At 41.9% G+C, this 21,143-nt stretch overlaps 1 protein-coding gene across 1 annotated transcript; it reads right to left on the bottom strand.

The window, feature by feature from the left end:
- Positions 1-4,531: 4,531 nt before the first annotated feature.
- On the bottom strand, positions 4,532-20,939 carry mfsd14ba (major facilitator superfamily domain containing 14Ba; the record flags this gene model as incomplete). Its single annotated transcript, XM_080046335.1, has 12 exons — positions 20,832-20,939; positions 13,528-13,626; positions 12,403-12,465; positions 12,005-12,132; positions 11,062-11,176; positions 9,867-10,085; positions 8,970-9,083; positions 8,762-8,833; positions 7,832-7,944; positions 5,833-5,930; positions 5,388-5,548; positions 4,532-4,819 (listed from the first exon to the last, which is right to left on the bottom strand). The coding sequence occupies exons 1-12, from the start codon at positions 20,907-20,909 to the stop codon at positions 4,532-4,534; spliced, it is 1,548 nt and encodes a 515-aa protein (XP_079902461.1). The 5' UTR covers positions 20,910-20,939.
- Positions 20,940-21,143: the final 204 nt, after the last annotated feature.

The following is a 21,143-nucleotide window of genomic DNA, read 5'->3' as shown; positions in this document are numbered from 1 at the left end:
GTGACCCACACTCCAGGCTCTGATTGGACCGAGAGCGCCTGCACATTTCCCTAGCAGTAACTCGCATTGCCCGGTAGAGGCCGCTATTCATTGCTGCTCATCTCAGCAATAAGGGAGCTGTTCCTCTAATGGCAACACACACGCTACACTTTCACTATCCTACATAGTACTAGTAAGTAAAATGATAACTGCAATGTTGTTTTTCCACAGTGAGGTCCACATGTCCTACACAAAAAGAACATTCATTAAAATTCTTGAATTGTATGTGCATGTGTGTGTTTGATGTTTTTGCATTGAATATTGTTTATGTATTGTTGTTTTCCCTTTGAATTTGTTTTGAACTCGACGTCATTGAAAATGAGGGTCACCCCTCAATTGGTCTTTCGAGGATAAATAAAAGTTAAATGAAAAAAAATGTAAAATGTGTAGCCTACATAGACCTTATTCTTCCTTTGTGTATTATTTAACACTGGTTCTATTTTATCTGTGCATGTAAATGTAAAGCATCTTTGGTTGAGTTAAAAGGCTCTCACTATTCAAATGTTTTATTATTATTAGTTTAATAAAAGATGATAAAAATATATTGTAACATATTTTGTACAAGGCGATAGTTTTAATGTAATTTAAACGTTTAATTTCTATTCATTGTTTTTCATTTGCTTTTCTAATGTCTATTCTATACTTGATGTATTTTGATCTTGATGTATTTCATGCCCCTGTAAAGCACTTGGAATGGCCTTGTGTCTGAATTGTGCTATATATAGTAAGTAAACCAGCCTTGCCTTGCCTACACACCACCATTAAAAAAGGGTTAGAACTCAGAGGAACTTTTAAAAACACTCATTATGCAGACGCCAAGTGTTGTTCTGTTTTAATTTCAAATCACCTACGACTGGCTGGTAATGCTTCCAGACAAGACGACAAACAACGTGTATTTACAGGCATGTACATTTCATTTCCTTACATGTACAGACATCCAATCCATGGACAGTATTTACACTCTTGAGTCAGTTGTTTTGCTTCTGAACTAACGAAGCAGATTCAGTAGTCAATGAAATAACTATGAATGCATACTAATATCTTGTTTATGATCGGGGTTTTGGGAGTATTTTGATCACACACACGTCATAATAATCCTGGTTTTCAGAAGGCCACAGCCTATATATGTGATTTGGTTGGTTCACATGGAACTAGTCTACTCGTGAAAAAGCAAATCGAACATAATCTTTGAATAATAAAGGAGAGGCTAAAACAAATAAAATTACATTGATGACATCATAGAAAAAAAAAATGCAGATCTGTTTAAGTCTGTACAAGGGCAATCGCGGATATCTTGATCTGCTCTAGCACCTTTCAACATGTTATAACAAAAAGATTACATGAGTTACATGAACGTGAGTAATCAACGTCTCTTTGATTCATAGTTGTCATGCTACAAACGTGACCATAGACACAGATATGATAGAAAAGCACCGCCATGTGGACACGCCCACTAAGACTGATGACCAGGATACCAGTGTGTATGTGACATTTGAATTACAGTAGGAAAGGGGAGATAATTGATGTGTTGGTAACACTTTACAATAATCAACTAGTTAATGGTTTGTCAATACTTAATAACCATTAACTAACCATTAACTAACTAGCTTAAAAGTTAGTTCATGTTAAAAAAGCCTTAACTATTATTGTAAAGTGTTACCGATTTGTTTGTTTGTGAATGGACATAGTAAAACAGAATAATCGATAGTCTTATATAACTGTTTAGCTGCACAGTTAGAATCAAGCCCCCCCCCAACCCAGACTGTGTTAGCATGGTATTAGCCAATGTGTAACACTATTGAGCTACACAGTACTGAAACCTGAAGGAAAACCCCTCATATCAAACCACTATTCAAACACGCCAACCCCACACTCCACTTACATTATATTACAAGCCATATTATCATTCACTTGTACATTTTACATTTTAAGGTCATAAAGCAAAGCACTATGTACAACTCTGTGCCAGTTATATAGTGTTAAACTCTTTTAGCATTTCTTCCTAGATCTTGTCTAAAGCTCTTGTAAAATCTCTCTCTCTCTGATGCTTCAAGTATAAGTTAATATCACTGCTGTCAGGGGGAAAACCTCAAATCTGGCAACGTGTCTGTTCAATCGAATCAACCCAAGCCTTTCCAGCTGACCTACAGTGTTTTTAAAATCATAGTTGAAGGCATACTGACCCTGGTCAATGGATGCCACAAACATTGTATTTTTGGAATTGGTCCATAGTGTCCTGCAGCCAACTATAGTAGCATTTCTACACCTACATTCTATGGAGGGGACGCTGGGTGGCCGCATGACACCATGGAAAGCTGAGTATAGTTGTTAAGATATTCATTTTGAAATATGTAAAAAAGTATCCACATTTGGTATTACAATACTGGAGGATGTACATGTTGTGCAAACTACATTTGGCAACATTTTAACACTGCGCTGGTGAGCCAAGAGCTACATTATGACAAACCCTGTGTTCCGAATTGCATACTCTTTCTTTTTTCTATTCTACATACTACATCCGAGGGTAAAAATAATCTAGTTAGGATGTAGTAGGCATCATTTTGGGACATATTTATACTTATGTATTACATCATAACATTGCGCCTTGATCTTGCCTCTTGCTTTTATATCCATTGCATCCCTGTTTGTTTTCATATGGAGGTTGATGTGACGGCACTTCAAAACCATCCTAAATTTGTCCACAAGAATCGGGACATACTAAATCTTTTTTCTACCATACTAAATAGTAGAAAGTATGTGATTCGGAACGCAGGGATAGTGTCAACAAATCAGACGTCATTTGGAGAATCTATTGGTGACCTTGATTCAATTTCAGCTAATATGCCAGCACATGTAGTCCCTCAGGGCTCCATGTTAGGCCTGATAAAATAGTCATTATTAGCATCAAGTATTTTAAAAATGGATCCCAGTGCCAAAAATTGTTCAATTAGCACTATGCGTGTGTTATTGATAGGATTTGGATCATCTTAGGGTTACTGTAATGTTAAAGAGTAGCTTAATGCTAAATTTAACACGTATACCCTTTGACAGTTGGGGATGTAGAACCACATTCCATTTTAATTAAAGAATGAGTCAGAGCACTGTTGGAACAAAAAACAGTATGGTCCCAACACTGTTGGTGATTGGGCCGTTGACAAGCTCAACACCAGAGTTTTCAGCTGTGAGGTTTTCCTTCTGCCCGCAGAGCTAGCAGCACTTTCATAAAGTGACTTTGATATAAAAATAAAACAAGTGTGAGAGAAGATGAGAATATCCAGGTCGAATAGGATTTTAAAATACACTGATTCTGAGGTAGAGTGAGAATTGGGGACCCTAAACTGAAGTGATAAATGAACCGGTGACATGGTCGGTCAATATGTCCCACTTCAGCATCATCCAGGATTCTTGAGTCCCTCATACATTTCTTTAAATATATATACAATATACAATACATGTGGTTTTTGGGGCCTGTTGCCATCGCTTGGCCTGAAACATTTTCTTCTTCTTCTGTCAAGGGTTACATTAAAAAGAATTCAAAAATCAAATGAGTAAATTGGCCATGAAAAAATTACTTGTTTGAATTTCAGGTGGCTGACTTATCTCTCAGCAAATTCACATTCATAGGTTAACATCAAACGTGTTAACAACAATAGTTCATAGCAGGTGTAGATACTGTACACTTTAAAAAAGAATAAAAATCCCTTTGGAAAAAAAAAGAGAAAAAACTATCAACAAAACATTTCAAAATGTTCACCTTCTTTAAAAAATAAATAAATGAAAACTGAATCAACACTAATGTTTTGGCTGCTGTAAATATGTTGCAGACACGTTTTCCTTTTTGTACAAGAACCGATGAGTAATAGTCGATCAACACAGCATCAAAATACAGCTTCAAAAATGATACGGCTGAAGGTAAAAACAAATTTTTTCAGGTACAGCATATCACAAAAACAATCAAAAGAGTTCAAGCTTAAAGATGAAAAATAATCCTTCCATTAAAACCTCAAAAATACTGCTCTTTCCCTTTTTTGGGGGGCGGGGGGGAGAGGGGGTTATGTGGGCGTATCCCAAAAAACTGGACACGCCCTTTCCATAAAAAACAAAACAAAAAAAGCAGTTTGGTCCCTTTTCTTCTCTTATTAAATGATGCTTTCCATTCAAACTGTGTCGGCCCCACAGTCTTTCTATCAAACCAAAAAGATGACATCGTTATTTTGCAGCTCTTTGCTCCCGTCGCAAACGAAAACCTCCTCATTGGTCGCTCGTAGGATGGTACTGTCTTCACTCCTGGTCAGCGGAGTGATATGCTAGTACCTCCTTCAACTCTTATGGGAGCGTCTTGCTGCCAAAGGCAATCTTCTGACAAAAAAAAGTACATTTAGTCCCTTCCCTGTGGCAAAGAAAAAAATGTATTACACTTTCTTCGTCTTTTCCAATCGAATCAAACCACCGTACAGCTCCCGGCCCCTGAGTGGTCCTTCCCACCTGTCAATCAAACCATGCTGTCCTGCAGCAGAGGCTCAATGTCCTGGTCGCTGGCGGCGAGGGGCGGGGCCTCTTCGTCGCTGCCTGGGAGGGGTGTGTTGATGTGGACCCCGGCCAGAGAGGACATGGACTCCTTGCTGTCCGGATGGGGCTTAGTGCTGTCGCTGAGGGACAGGTGTGAGGAAGAGGAGGAGCAGGGGGCAGAGACCTTCTCTGGGATGAAGAGAGCCACGCAGAAGGCCACCACCACACAGCACGCCCCCAACAGGAAGGGAGGGCCCGGGATCAGCGCTCGCTGAGGAACACACAAACAAATTATTAGTTGGTCTTTCATCTGAAGCACAGTTTTTACACAACCTTTTGGTATCAACCATTGAAAGTGTCTGTGCTTTATAGACAGCAGCTGGTAGGCTGAGCCCCAGGAGGGGAGCCAGAGTCACTACGTATGTTTTCCATCCACAACTTTTTATGCAAACCCTCCAAAATCTAATCAGTTCATCTTTGAGCAGGGGGTGATTTTTTGCAAAGTTTGCAGAGAACCCGTCAAAGCATTATTGGGATATTGCTTTTACAATATGCAAGGTCACAGTGAGATAGTACAGAGTTGAAATGGGGAGACAGAGAGAGAGGGGGGATGACCTGTCCTGCAGTAAAGGTCCACGGGTCGGATTTGAACCCGTGACCACTGCAACGAAGGCCAGAGCCAATATGGTACGCGCTTTATCCACTACGCCACCGGAGAGCACCAGCATCTACCATTTTGGCCTCTGACTTGATATGTGCCTATACTATACTGTAGGTTGGAAATAATGGCAAGCTTCCCATTACGCCACCAGAGCACCCCCGTTGAATGTGTCCCTTACCTCAGTAGGAGGGTGTTGAGGCAGAGGGTCGATGAACTCTCCCTCGATGGGGTCCAGGGTGTTGAGCTCCACGTTGAAGAGGAAGAAGATGAAGCCGTACATGGCCGGGCCCAGGCCGTTACACAGCCCTCGGATCCCTGTTATCATGCCCTGCACCACACCTGACACAGGGGGGGGGGGGCAGCTGGGTGTTACTGCTGACTCAGTCAACACTATTAGAGGAGACAGAGACACAGAGGAGAGACAGAGAGGAGAGAGAGAGAGGAGAGGAGAGGAGAGGAGAGGAGAGGAGAGGAGAGGAGAGGAGAGGAGAGGAGAGGAGAGGAGAGGAGAGGAGAGGAGAGGAGAGGAGAGGAGAGGAGAGGAGAGGAGAGGAGAGGAGAGGAGAGGAGAGGAGAGAAAGAGGGAGAGGAGAGAGAGAGAGGAGAGGAATGTCTTTTTTCACCTTGTTTATCCGGATCAGCAGACTGAGACACCAGAGTAGAGATAGCTGGGAAGGTGATGGAGGACATCGCCGCTACAGCACCAGCTGCCCACATCATCCTGTTAATACACACACACACACACACACACACGCACGCACGCACGCACGCACACACACGCACGCACGCACGCACGCACGCACACACACATGTATATGTCAGACCTTTTATGTGATGTGGTTCAATACTGTTTTTCAAGATGTTATAAATGTACAGTATGTAGTTTAGGGCAATTTTGGAGAACGCTTGTCTGTGAATATCTCAGGAGCCGTTACCTGTCTGTACGGTGTGTGTGTGAGTGTGTGTGTGTGTGTGCGCGCGCGCGCACGCTGGAACAATATCCAGTTTTAATACACAGCCTAGGCTCTGTTAAACGGCATTTTGCTAGCTATGGTGGGTCCCTTTGTTTGCAAACTCATTTTCAGAGCCTAGCCTGTGTAATAACGGCTGATTTGTTTTTCAGCCCACACACAATACGTATAGGTAGCGAATCATGATGAAATATTCACTGATGTTGACTAAATAGATTTTGAAAACAAGCGTTCTCCATAAATCATTGACTCCACCTTTTAAACTGCGTGTTTGTCTGCTTGCACATGAGCTGAAAGCTTCAGGACGTCCAGTGATGAACTAAACAGCTAGAGGAGTCACTGAGCCATGACTTAGTATTACATTAACTAACAGTATAAGTCTGTGAGGATACAGCTCCTGCTAATGAAAAGCTGTGTAGTTGTATCCCACTGGTCCTGGATGCTAACAGATTGCTGGCTAACGTTAGCAGCTCTGTACTGTCCTTTATTGGACTTAAGAGATATTTATACTCCAGCGACATCAGAAAATCTTGCTATGGTATGCTATGCTACGTTCCTCAAACACATATGTTACACTTTAACCTAAAAATACTTTAATGTTATGTCTACTAGTTGTGTTTGTGTCTGAGTTTATGCTCCTTATCTGTATGCTCCTTGTTTGTGCTTATGTGTTTTTGTCTGCATTCATGCCACTTGCATGCTCTTTGTCTGTGCTTTTTGTCTTTCTTTAAATGCTTATGTGTTTTAACGTGCTATATGTTCATGCACTTTTATCTGTGTCTGTACGCTTGCTTCATGTTTTTCACACATCACCAACCTGTTATGGGCTGGAAAATGCATTGTGTCATTTTACTTGTCTGTGCTTGTGTCATTTCATTTTTGTGCTTATGTGTTGTATTTTTGTATTTTATTTTTTTATTTTAAATGTTTCTTTTAAGCCATCAACCTGCCAGGGACTACAGGTGAAAATGAGCCTGCATGGCTAAATCTGTTACATTTACATGTTGAACTTTGGTGCTCATGTTTATCAATGTGCGCTGTCCCTTCTAAATAAAGAAATAAAAAAATATATATATAGGCCAATATATTGTACTGATAAGAGTGGAAAAATACTTTTTGTCAATAATAAAAAAATTAAATAAAATAGTATGCAAGCATTAACTGGCAAACAGGATTATGTTTTTTTTTCTTTTTTTTTAAGATATATCTTTTTGGCATTTTTATGCTTTATTGATAGTGTAGAGACAGAGTTGAAATGGGGCAGAGAGGGGAGTGACATGCAGAGAACGACCGCGGGCTGGAATCGAACCCGGGTCCGCTGCTGGCCGAGGCCCATGGGGGGGACGCCCTACCAACTGAGCTAAGGGCGCCCCTGCAAACAGGATTATGTTTTGACTAAAGTCTTGTTTTACTTTTGACTTTTACCTGGATAATTTAGCCTCAGTCTATGGTAGCATAGTATATCAAGTATGCACCCGTAAGGATTGTATTACAACAACCTTTAACAGGGTTCTCATTTTTAAAACAAAGCCACACACACACACACACACACACACACACACACACACACACACACACACACACACACACACACACACACACACACACACACACACACACACACACACACACACACACACACAGATCTCACCATGGCTCCGATCCTAATCCGTACCAGGCCAGCTGAAGGACCTGGAAGCCCAGACCCAACAGCACAGTGTTTTTGTTCCCCAGCGTCCTCATCAGCAGAGTGAGGAGGAGAGTCTGAACAAGAGAGAGAAAGATCAACATTTATTATTATATGTAGTAAGTCTTCATACAAGTGTGGTTGCCCCCCCCCCCCAAAGGTAGCTTCCTCCACGCCTTAGGTCTCAGTGCCCAGCCATGTCTCTTTAGTGACAGCTAGTGTATGTAGGAGTGTCGTGAGTTTGTGTGTCTGTGTGTGTATGTATTTGTGTATGTCTCTGTGCATGTCTAGGGGGGTGGAAGGGTTGGTTGGGTCTCTTTTAATTTTTTTCTCTTGACTTTATTTGCAGTTGTTTTATTTTTCTGTTGTTGTTTTTAATCTCTGTAAGGCACTTTGAGCTACTCATGAGTATGAAAAGTGCGATAACAATAAAAATGTATTTAAAAAAAATGGATTGACAAATTGTGTTAATAAATATACATATTATTTTATTAGATTATTTGTGTCCATTTATACTTTTCGTTTCAACTGTTAACAAGTGGTCGACCAATAATCGATGCTGATTATCTCAAAATGCCATAAAGTCAGCTAGATAAATCGACCTGACTAATTCATTGGTCTACTTCCTCTGTATACACCCAAGCACATGCTGTATGTACAGTATATGTGTATCTCCAACAATGTCTGTGATGTGTATGATGCTTGTTAGCTGGCTAACTGAACAGTTACTGCTGTAACTCAATTGCTGGACTGCAGAAATATTCTTCTTCTGCATTTTTGGCAGCTAAATAAAAGGTGTGTGTGTGTGTGTGTGTGTGTGTGTGTGTGTGTGTGTGTGTGTGTGTGTGTGTGTGTGTGTGTGTGTGTGTGTGTGTGTGTGTGTGTGTGTGTTACCTGGGCTATAATGGACAGAATGCCCACCACGCCAATAAACACAGCGATGGTTGTGGAGGAGAAATTGATGACCTAGTGAGAAGAACACACACATTAAAACAACATATTATTAAAGGTATTGTTAACATTCTAACATATACGTTTAAGGGCCAAGCAGTGCCAGTCATAATGCTAGTATTGATGGGAAAACACTGCAGTGTCTCTCTACCTGTCTGAGGTATAGGAAGAAGCTGGAGTACTGTCCGGCTTCAGGTAGGTAAGACAGGAACACAGTGATACAGATGAGTAAGACTGTGGGGTCCTGACCAACCTTCCTCAGAGACTAAGGAGAGAGAGAGAGACAGAGAGGGAGAGAGAGAGAGAGAGAGAGACATTCAATACAACAGTGAATCCTATAGCATCATCACATTTTTAAAATAAGGTTAGTGTTGCTTAATGTGCTTAAAGGCCAACTAAACATTTCTGGAGAATCTTTGTTGTCAAAATCTGTGTATATCTCCTGTTGGTACCTTGTGCACGCTGAAAAGAAAAAAACAAAACAAAAAAACAATGCTATACATAGCCAAGGCTCTGTAACCGGACATGTTGCTACAGTCGGGCCCCTTTTGTTTACATACAACACTGGATTTCTTTTTCAGCGCCGCACCACAGTACGCACAGGTAGCAGCCGATGGTGAGGAGATAGTCACAGATTTTGACCAAAAGTGATTTTAACAACAAGCGTTCTCCTGAATCGCTGACTCAACCTTTAAGATGCCTTTTCATACTCTACATACATACTGTGTCCAAAACAGAGAAGAGAATCAAATCATTGAGAAAAAATACAAAATGTAATCAATTAATCAATGTGTAATAAAAACTCACCCAATTAACTAAGCTCCTTTTAAGTTTAGTATGACTGTGTACATGTTTTTTTAATAGGTTTATTTTTTTTTTAACTAAGTCCAAGCATTGTTTTGGGCGGGGGTGGGTGGGGGTTTAAATGTTTTAAATGTTTGTATGTTTACATAAAAAAGAAACTAAATTTCAATAAAAATCGTTTTGGGGAAAAAAATGTAAAAAATCAACCAATCCCAGCCTCTAGTCTGAATGAGCGTTTACTAACAGTGAAGGGGTCGGCCTGCTCCCAGGATATGGGCGCCCCCCAGGTGGTGAGCCTCATCTTCTCGGGCAGAGACTCGGGCACAGCCAGCAGGATGAAGCAGATGTCGGCCAGAGAGATGAGTGTGGCCAGCAGCACCACCATGTTGTCCCCGTACCAGGCGGAGAGGTAGGCCCCGATGGCAGGGCTCGTCACCAGGCTGGCTGCAAACGTAGCTGATACCTATGGGAGAGGAGGAGTTAAGTTAAGTTAAGTTACTTTATTAGTCAATGGTTACATTGAAATTTGTCTTTTCGCATATCCCCTCTCAAGTTACCACACTTCGGTGGGGGTCATAGCGCAGGGTCAGCCGCAGTACAGCGCCCCTGGAGCAGTTTTTGGGGTTAAGTACCTTGCTCAAGGAACCAATGGTAGAGATGGTGGGCACCGTAGACGAAATACCAGCCACTACTAGTTTTACAACTAACACCCTCCTGTCCGGTGCCGGGGATCGAACCAGCAACCTTATGGTTACTTGTCGGCCACCTTTACTCTAGGCCATCCTACCACCCACCCCCCAGGAGGTGGAGGAGAAGAGAGTTGTAGAGGGTGGATAAGACGGTTAAAGCTGCACTTTAGTTCGATGGAGCTAAGAAATTAAGCTTTTTCGACAGCAGCAGCAGGGTTCTACTATGCAGCTGGATGTACAGTATGTGTCATCAAGCTGACAAAGGGCTAACTCATTATCAACGCTTACTTTCAGGCTATTATTTATTTGTTTATTCGATTGGTTTCAAGATCATATCCACATGAAGGTGGACCAACACAAGCCCTACACGTTTGTTTTTTCTGCGCCACTTTGTTCAAATCTGTATTGTATTGAATATGTACATTACAATTCTGCATATCGGAGACCATTCTGGATTTTTCTTAAATCCTCATCTCTACATTACTTATTGAAAATGCTCTTAATGACAACAAATGTATTGTCATTTGGTATAAATGTTGTCAGTAGTTCATATAATAAAACCAAAATGTTCATTCTACTCAAACATATGCCTCTAAAAAGTAAAACGAGAGATACTGCACATTTGGAGTGGTCTCTTAATTTTTTCCAGAGCTGCATATACCTGACTATGTTGTCATTTGCACTCTCTCTTGATAAGATGTCCATATTAGGTTTGAATACTGGGGAGCACACGTCAACAGGAGTCCTTACCAGACCGTACGCTGTGCTCCTCTCCCTCGCGTCCGTCACATCAGCCACGTAGGCGAAGATGACGGAGAAGGTGACGGAGAAAGCTCCAGACATGGAGATCATGGCAAAGTACCACCTGCAAGACAAGCAGGGGGGAGGAACAGCTGTTAACAGATCAGATTCATGCAGACAAACCCTGCGTTCCGAATCACATACGTTCTACTATTTTGTATGGTAGAAAAAATATTTAGTATGTTCCGATTCTTGTGGCCAGATTTAGGATGGTTAGAAAGACCCAGATGTCTACTACATCCGGCCAAGATTTTAAGTGTTGAAAACAGCATCCTTTTCAGACCCACAATCCAGTGCGAACCTGAAGTGACGTCACATCAACGGAGCCTCCATATGAAAACAAACAGGGATGCGACGGATATAAAAGCAAGAGGCAAGATCAAGGCGCAATGTTATGATGAAATAAATAAGTAAAAGTATGTCCTGATAGTATGCCTACTACTGCATCCTAACTAGATTATTTTTATCGTCGGATGTAGTATGCAGAATAGAAAAAAGAAAGAGTATGCGATTCGATGAAAAGGAACAAAATGTTAACAATACAATGAATGACAAATGTGCTAGTCAGTATGTAAGGCTTACTGATGCATACTGCATAACCCATGTTGTGACCTCATGTGTTTTTCCTTGATGCCTCGACATAGACAATCACCAGCACTTTTAGATCAGGCATGCCACTTGCTTATTGGCTCACTCAGTTTGAAGACATTAACCCCTTAGGAATTTGAAAGTGGTTTTGAACGACAAGACATTGTTCCATACTCGATGGTATCAAGGCATCTCGGTTGTTGCCAAAAAAAGTATCCAACTTCCATACCCAGCCCTAGTCTCACAAGCCTGTCATTGAATGGCAGTAACATAACTATACAGGGTAGAGTAGAATGAGTCGTACCATGGGCTGAGCCTCATCAGAGGGATGGGGGCGCAGGTGAAGAAGACGGTGACCAATAGGAACGTCCGTCTGCCCCACACGTCCGACAGCGCTCCAATCAGAGGAGCCGACATGAATGACAGCAGACCCTGGACAGGAAGAGGCGGGGTCAGTGACAACTTCCTGAAACAAGCCAAACTAATACAAGCGCCTGCAATAGTGAACTACATTTTCTGTTGGTGTGGCTTATAAGAAACAAGATTCAAAATGGATTCCTCCTTTGAACATGAAGATATTTTCACTAGTCATTAGTTAGTACCAATGGCTACCTGGGCCTATTTGTACTCAGGCCTGAAAATCATCGAGGCCTGAATTATAGCAGCAATTTGAAATGACAAGAGTTGACTTGAAGTTCTTACCTTCACTCCCTGTATGAGTCCGTTCATCAGGAACGTGTGTTGGGGAAATGTTTCATGTAAAACCTGTGAAGAAAAGGCAAAACAGAAACCTTAACAACTGCTACACAGAGTACACATGTAAGTGTGTGGAGCAACAGCCAAACTATACATCTTACAACAAAACTTTACGGTCGGTTTTCAAGACTCAAGGGGTTGAGTGTTTTAAGCACAGGAGGTTTATTGGATATTGGACAAAATCTCTTCTTACAACAAAAATTGAATTCCGGATGACACTGCACACCACCAAGAGAAGATTTCTGTTTCATATGACTTCATAATTCATATAAGGGGGTGGTCCAGACCACAGTGAACGTGACACTGCTTATACAGATTAACACTAACTGGATGTTTCTCTGGATAAAGACAATGTACTGCTGTTTTAATGAACACAGAGTCACTCACTATAATAAGGTGACTCTACACATGTACCTTTACTTATATCATTAACTTTTCACTGTAATACAGTATGTCTGAAAATATCTCATCGGCCGTAACTACAATATTGACAAAACAATCAGTATGAACGTTCAGTACTCTATAGATGGATGTCTTTTTCTGCCACAGATACAGTCAGAGAGTCAGAGCTCAGAAAGATCTGTTGTTAGAATTCAGACCAACTTTGAAGCAAAAAGCAGAAGCACTAAACTTTGATCTGGAGAACAGGACTTGAACTAGACTGGTGCGTTGTTGAGTCTCTATAGCGGCGCTGCTGACATGATGTGACAAATCTAAAATCGTTAGCCTCATAGCATAATTGCCTAAATCATATTTACTCTACTCTACTTTTACTCTACATTTACTTTATTATACATCAACTCTACTCTACATCTACTTTACCCTACTCTATAACCCTTAAGATATGACTTAGGCAATAATGCCATTAGGCTAACGAAAAGTAGATGTACAGTAGAGTAGATGTAGACTAGAGTAGATTTAGACAATTATGCTATGAGGTTAACAAAATGTAAATCATATCCCATCCAGTGTGCAGTGCAGCCATCTCCTTATTAACGATGATTCTAGCTGATCCCCGATCTGTACATGCCCCCCCCCCCCATCTCCCCACCAGTGCACAGTGTCACTCACAGTGAGCATGGGCGTGGTGAGTAATCCCCAGGCAAAGAACTCCAGGAAGATCACCACCACCGCATGGTACACACTGGGCCTGCCGATACCCTGCTGGAGCTGAAACACACACACACACACACACACACACACACACACACACACACACACACACACACACACACACACACACACATAGATACATTTTACAATCAAAATTCCATTTTAATGTGACTCTAAAATTAAAGGGGCACAACACCATTTTAAAAAAATGAAGATTATTTTGATATCATGATTCAAAGTTTTATGTCTGCCGTGGATGGAGATTAGAGGTGTGAACCTAAAGTGTGTAAAAAGTTGATGAATTGCCTTCTGCTTACTCTTGGTTTTTCATGAAGATTTCCAAACAGTTTGGTTTGGTAACATTCAATAGTATAGGGTGAGATTGCCACTTCCTTAAAGGAATTTAATAAGTGAAATGATGGCCAAGGGTACAGCTTCAGGACAATAGAGAAGTCCTTCGGCGAAACAGGGATTCCATAACAGATAGATAGATCCTTTAATAATCCTTTACAGAAATTACAGTGTCACAACAGTTTATGGACAGACATAACTGTCACCTATGGGCACCTTCTCCCCAACATGCCACAGCGAAAAACAGAGCACTGGCCACCACTGAGTGGTAGACAGTGCACAGTAGGGGTTGGCAGATGTTTAATGACTTTAGTCTCCTCAAGAAAAAGAGTCGACTTTGTCCCTTCTTGTACACCGTCTCCAAGTGGCTTTTCCAGTCCAGCTCACTGTCGAGCTGCACACCAAGGTACCTGTGGTTGGCGACCATCTCCACCACAGTGCCCCCGATGCTGATTGGTGTTGGTTGAGTCCTCCTCCTCCCCCTCCTGAAATCCACAACTATCTCCTTTGTCTTTGTGGTGTTGAGATGGAGATTATTGTGTGTACTCCACTTGTCTATGGTGTCTCTGTACTCCTCCCCATTTCCCCCTTTGATGAAGCCAACAACAGCTGTGTCGTCTCAATATTTTTGCAAGAAGCAGCTTTTCTTGTTGTGTTTGTAATCCGCTGTGTAGATGGTGAACAGGAATGGAGCCAGCACAGTTCCTTGTGGAGCCCCTGTGCTGCTCAGGATGGTGCCTGAGACATTGTTCTGTAGGCGCACATACCGTGGTCTGAGATAAAGGTAGTCCAAACACCACAGTACCAGTAATGGATCCACCTACATCATCTCCATCTTCTCCCCTAACAGACGCGGCTGGATGGTATTAAAGGCAGATGAGAAGTCAAATAATGTTATCCTTACAGATGCATCAGGGGTGTCCACATGTGTGTACGCCCTCTGCAGCATGTAAATGAGGGCATCATCGACACTGATGTTAGGGTCCATTTGGGTAGATACACTAGTCCTGATGTAGGAGAGGACAAGTCTCTCAAATGTCTTCATGATATGTGAAGTGAGCGCTACTGGTCTGTAGTCATTGTGGTGCGTGGGATGGGTCTTCTTTGGGACAGGTACCTTCTGCCTTGGGACCTTCTATAGGCGCAAGCTCAGGTTGAACAGGTGTGTAAGAATACCACACAACTCTGAAGAGCAAGTCTTCAGTAGCCTTGGGCTGATGTCATTGGGTCCAACTGCTTTCCCTGGCTTCAGCCTGTCCAGCATCATCTTAACCTGAGCAGTATGGAGCGTCATTGGTGGGGTTGCTGGTGGAGTAGGAGGTGAGAAGAGGGGACTCTGTGCATGTGACATCTTAGGAGTGATGAATAAACAGCATTTCCAGTAAAACCAGCTGGCAGAGACATGAAACTGGTTACCCCACATGTCACTTGACTAAATGGTAAAAAGAAAACTGTGGAGTTGTGGTTTTATCCAAAAGTTCCCAATCAGAAAAATCTATTTTTTTTTTACCAATGAAATCTGTGTCTGTTTGATGATGTCATGAGACCTGTCATCATTTCCTAAGCTAACAAGACCATACATCTTTTTTAGAGAAACATTTAAAGGAGCTTTCACACCTAAAAGACCACATCTAGTTAGTTTCCTTGGTTTGCTTACTTGGTTTGCACCAGATGTGAGATTCATTATTTCATTTTTCCCCAGGTCGGGTTCTCTTTCACACCTATCGTTCCCTCTGGTCCGGCCTGGTGAAGTGAACCAAACTGCAGCGGCATTATCACCTTGAGAACGTTCTTGACACTCATTAGTCTGACGTGTCTGAGGGGCAGCAATAACCTAGTTCCTGAACTCCTTTACAATTGGTCAGAATTTCCATGCAGGAAAACTACAGAAAGAAACTACAGGAAGTAGATTGTCTTCTTCATCCCATAATGCATAGTGTATAGCTGGCTACGGGAGATCGTTACACAGGGCTTCCTGAAGTTGGGTCGGACGCACGTTCTCACCAAAAACAGAGCGCAGCGCACCAGTTTGTTAGGAAGCGTACTGAGACAAGCCCTTCAACAAGGTCTCTATACGCTTATTTGGTCCGCTTTTGGTGAGCATCGGACCAGGCCTCCGTAGCAACGCCAGATAAAGGTGAACGAAAGGAGTTGAAAATGATTCTTCTTATCACTTTAGTCTTTCCTCAAACACACTGCCATTCACTGACACTCACAGTCCTCTCTCCACCTCACAGAGATTGGGTGAAATCGTATCTTTTCAATTATTTTGTAAAAGAAGCGTGCAAAGAAAAGTATCATCATCACAGCTGAAGCTTGGACCGTAGATAACAGCGTTACAATGATTCAGACTTGGTGTTGTTCTACCTTGGTGGATTCTGGGAGCAAAATGTTTGCAGGGAAAGTTCATTTTCGATGCAGCATACAGTGACTATAATAATCAAACCAATGATCACATTACAAACAAGCAGCATTTATATATACTATGGAAATGTATAAGTGCTTCCTAAATTTCTCTGAAACACAATGGGGGAGCATTTCCAAGCAAAGGGTAACATTTGAACCATAAGAGTCTTGTCAGATGACCTCTTTTTTTGGTTGATTAAAATAGGTTGAGTATAATTGTCAGCATATACTGACACAGTTCCACAGGATTTAGGTGGTAATGTGAACTATTCTCTATCTTTAGCTTGAATTATAACACTACCACAGATTTGGACTAATTAGATAATGAGTTATGCTTTGCTGCTCTCCTGTGAGACTAAGCTTCTCGTCAGCAGGTGACTGTGTGTGGTATCAGAAAAAGATATCTATGGGGCGCTCCGGTGGCGTAGTGGATAGAGCGCGTACCATATTGGCTCCGGCCTTCGTTGCAGTTGTTTCGGGTTCAAATCTGACCCGTGGACCTATACTGCAGGTCATCCCCCCTCTGTCTCCCATTTCAACTCTGAACTATCTAATAAAGCTTGAAAATGCCCAAAAAATTATCTTAAAAAAGATAATTACAGGAGTGAAGGTTTGTATTATCTTTCGATTTTTAGGGTCGCCTTTGATACGTGTAACATGGCTGATAATTTTTTTTCCTATAATAATTTTATTGGCAGCTGCTCCACACAAATAGTCTGCCGTATGTATGAGAGGAAAGGTCCAAATGTCATTAAAGCCATCGGGACTTATCCTATGGGGAGCAAGAATATCCACAAGTTACATTGAAGTACCAAGCATTGGACAGATGTCACGTTAGTACTCAGAGATAGTTAGGAAATAACTGAAGCTGTAAACTACAGTATATTTTCTAATATCTTGCCCTGAGAATTCTAAACATTTCTGTGTATTAGTCATTACAGTTACTCATTTGTGTGTTTATTTCTTCAAGTAATATGAAATGTATGGCAGAAAAAAAATTCTTAATCAACGCCTGCAGCACACACTTGACTAGTCACACATACAACAAGTGTTCAAGATGCTGCTGAGGCTATTTCTGGCTCATCCACGGGAGGGAATCAAGTGATAAAATGCTTTTTCTTCAGTCAGACGCACATCGGTGCTGGGAAACAGGACAGAGATGTTTCCTGAAAAGATGACACATGTTGTGCTGGGATATGCAGTGTGTGCGTAGGCTCTGAGGTGACACTGTTAGATGTGACGCAGCTTATGTACACACCTCCTCATAAAAGGAACTGCAGATCAGTGTCCATGGTGGAGACAGAGATGCCAGGGGGTGGGGACTGAAGGGATGGGGGGGGGTTGACTCTTGGGTTTTTACTGGGAGTTTTTTCTCAGCCGAGCTAACGGCCTCCACACACATCCTACCTCTACTGAGCGTCTACTGCGCGTCTGCGTCGGACTTTTTGTCACTGACCGTGTTATCAACCTAGAGCGGACACACATCCAACCTAGGCCGCGCTGCAGACGGCCGTCAGAGGCACGTCTGCAGCGACGCTCCACTTTACCTCAGGAGGCTCGCCTATTTTTTTCTGAGAGACGCGCGTCTCTCTCGGGTCTCTCTGCTTTAACTGATAGAGAAATACTGAGAGTCATATTGACTTCATACAGGCAGCTTTCGCTGTAGTTTCACCATTTCCTGGTGTGTCCCTTTCAAAATAAAACTTCCAACAAGCGAAAATGTGGCAAAAAAGGCAATGGAGCGCACGGATTACTGTCGAGACTCAATATTAGACTCAATATAAATCATATGCATCATAAATGACATGAAAGAACTAGAAATTATCTATGAAAACAGGGCTTTTAAAAGCAGCGCTGCTGCAGCAGCAGCTGCTGAGACGTTCCATGTGTCCGAAAAAAGCGCGAGAGAGGTAGCAGTAAGGTAAGGCGACGCGCTCCAGAGGTAGACGCAGGATGTGTGTGGAGGCCGTATGGGTCTAAGGGCAGGGTGTCATACTGTATGGAATGTAAAGCCCACTGAGGCAAATTGTGATATTGGGCTATACAAATAAAACTGATTTGATTTGAATGGATTTGAGTTTACTGGTGCTGACGGACGTTGTTAAATGTGAAGACAAGAATAAGGATGAATGTCTATAAATCAAGCTTAATGCCCATGTAAAAGCAGAGGCTCCTTCAGCTGCAAAATTAAATGTTCTGCTACTGTTACTATAGATAGACAAGTTTATTGTGTACAAACAAGGGGCAAAAGACCGCTTGGTGGTAGCCAAGATTGTAACTGATATCAATGAAGATGTTGTATTCTTATTAATTGGTTTCCGTTGACTCAATTGTCATAAAATATAATTTCATCAGTTTGTCTTTTTATTTGCATCCCACATTTAGAAAAGCACTTCCTGAAATGTCCATATATTCGCTCAGCTCACCTGGTCAACCAATGGATATAACTTGTAAAACCTGCTTTTATTTTGACTTAAGAGTGTAGCCAGGCCCGTGCACAGATAGACCCCACCTGCCCTTTTGGCTTCTGACTTGATATGTGCCCCCCCCCCCCCCCCTCACACACACTTAGGTTTAGGATACTAGGTCTATATACTGTAGGTTGGAAATAATGGCAAGCTTCCCCCGCAGTGTTAAGTTTTTAAACCACAGCCTTATGGTTGTGTGGCAGTAGGAATTGAATCTTCCATGTTGTGTATAGGACTACATTGCACTTATAATAAATGTTTTAAAGAGGACCTATTATAGTTTTTGACTTTTCTGACCTATAAACGTTGTTATAATGATTTATAGTCATGTTTAACCATACTAGCTTATCAAATAATGACGTACATGCATTTAGACGTATTCCCTGCTGACCGTCTGGGGTGTCTGTGCAGAGCACTAAACACTAGGGCAGCCGGTCGAGAAGTCACGTGATCAAATCGTTTCAGAATTTCCTGATATTCTTGTCGTCACGAAAAGCGGATGTTTCCATGTATGGTAATGCTACAACATGCCCCCACCTTCCTGCTCAAGTCTGCCTTGCGCCTCGCGCCACTGAACGTGTTCCAGAAGGAAGGTAACCAATCACAACGGAGTGGGGTTTGCAGGAGGGGGGGGGGGGGAGCGGAGAAGCACAAAGCTGAGAGTTGAGAGAGACTGCAGTGCGCGCTCAGATGAGTGGAAGAGTTTCCCGAAAATCTACATGGTTTTTTGTGATGTGATTCGTGTCAGGTTGCTCTATAGCAGTTTTTAACAAGAAATTAAGACCAGAAAAGTAGTATAATAGGAGATCTTTAAAGACTGAAAAAACAAATTAAACATTACCTGAAACCAAAATGCAGTTAAACCTTCAAACTTATAATAAAATTATAACATAACCATTATAAACATATAAACAATGAACCATAAACTAAATGACCTCTCACATTTGCATGCTCTTATTAGCATGATCCTGAGAGGGTTGCCCCTTTTTTTTGCTTGGCATTTTCAGGGGCTTTTTTTGCCGCCCCTCAAAATGTCTGTATGTTACCGAGTATAGTCCCAGTTTTAATGTAGTTTTGTTTATTATTTGGCCAATGTATTTATTTATTATTTCATTTTTCTTCCAATTTGAAGAGATCGTCTTTATGCAACTACTATTGAATCAAGTAGGACTTCTGTCATTATTAATCTTTCTTTTTTTAAGTTGATGTATTATGTGTCAATCGATAACCTGTTTAAAATGCTCATCAGTTTTCCCAGATCCTTAAAGGCCTATGTGAGCCTTCAGGAGCAGCGGTCCACTCCATGATAGCAACCTCAGTGAGCCAGTAGGCCTATAGCTTCTTGATGCTGTCACTGTCATTATAGAGATGAAGGTTATTTTGATGGCCTATGTTTTTATTTTTTTTGTTAATCACACACACTACGTTGTTGTTTTCTCATGAGGGATGTTAAAATGGAGGCTGGCGGATCAGCAGGCTCCCTCGGTTCGCGCTGTTATGTAATAGATAATGGATGCATCCTGACCACATCACCCCCCGCTAAGCCGAGCTGTCTGTGGGCCACACAACCATAGACTATATACGGCCGCACAACACACACTCTCCATCCATCCATCCATCCAGAGAAACAGCCATTTTGGACCAGACCGGTTCTTTATTGGGGCCTTTTTTCATTAGTTATCAACTGGAACATTTCATGCCGTCACAGTGGCATTCAAATTCACATTCACACGTCGTTAAAGAAATATTTGGGGTATTTTAAGTGTTTTAATTCAGTAAAATGTAAAAGTTATGAATTTTTCTGTTTTATGGTCGCCGCCGACTTAATATTAAAAGAAAATCTCAGGTGTAGATAACAGAGTAAGCCTAGTTAATTGGGTTTTATAGGCTAGACTAGCCTACAGGGTTTGACAACAACATTAAATACCCCCAGATTAGTGCTGGGTTTATAATCCTACAGGTTAATACCATAGCAGATCTGTAGGCTATATAAAATAGGTTTAATAAATGAAATAAAATGGCGGGTCGTCCACCCACCGCGGTTCCGTCCTTCATGACGATCTTCTTCACCAGAACCACCCGACCGGTTCCCGCCGGCTGCTCTCCCGGCATCATCTCCTCACACCTGCCGTGGGACACGAAGCAGCCATGCCGCGTAGATATCCGCGGTTCTCCGGCCTCTTCCAGGATGATGAGTTATTTTAGCCCCGAAGAGGCTAATAGTAATAAGAAGGTTAACCGCGCTGAGAATATATCCACAATGTATCCCGTTAGATCCGTCGACAGGTCAGTTCAGACTATCACAGCTCCACTGATGCGCTCACTGCTCACTGACACTGTCAAGTTAGA

The sequence above is a fragment of the Ammodytes marinus genome (assembly GCF_949987685.1).
Source record: "Ammodytes marinus genome assembly, chromosome: 18".
In the NCBI taxonomy this organism is placed as follows: Eukaryota; Metazoa; Chordata; class Actinopteri; order Uranoscopiformes; family Ammodytidae; genus Ammodytes; species Ammodytes marinus.
This window is presented reverse-complemented; position numbering and strand designations above follow the sequence as displayed.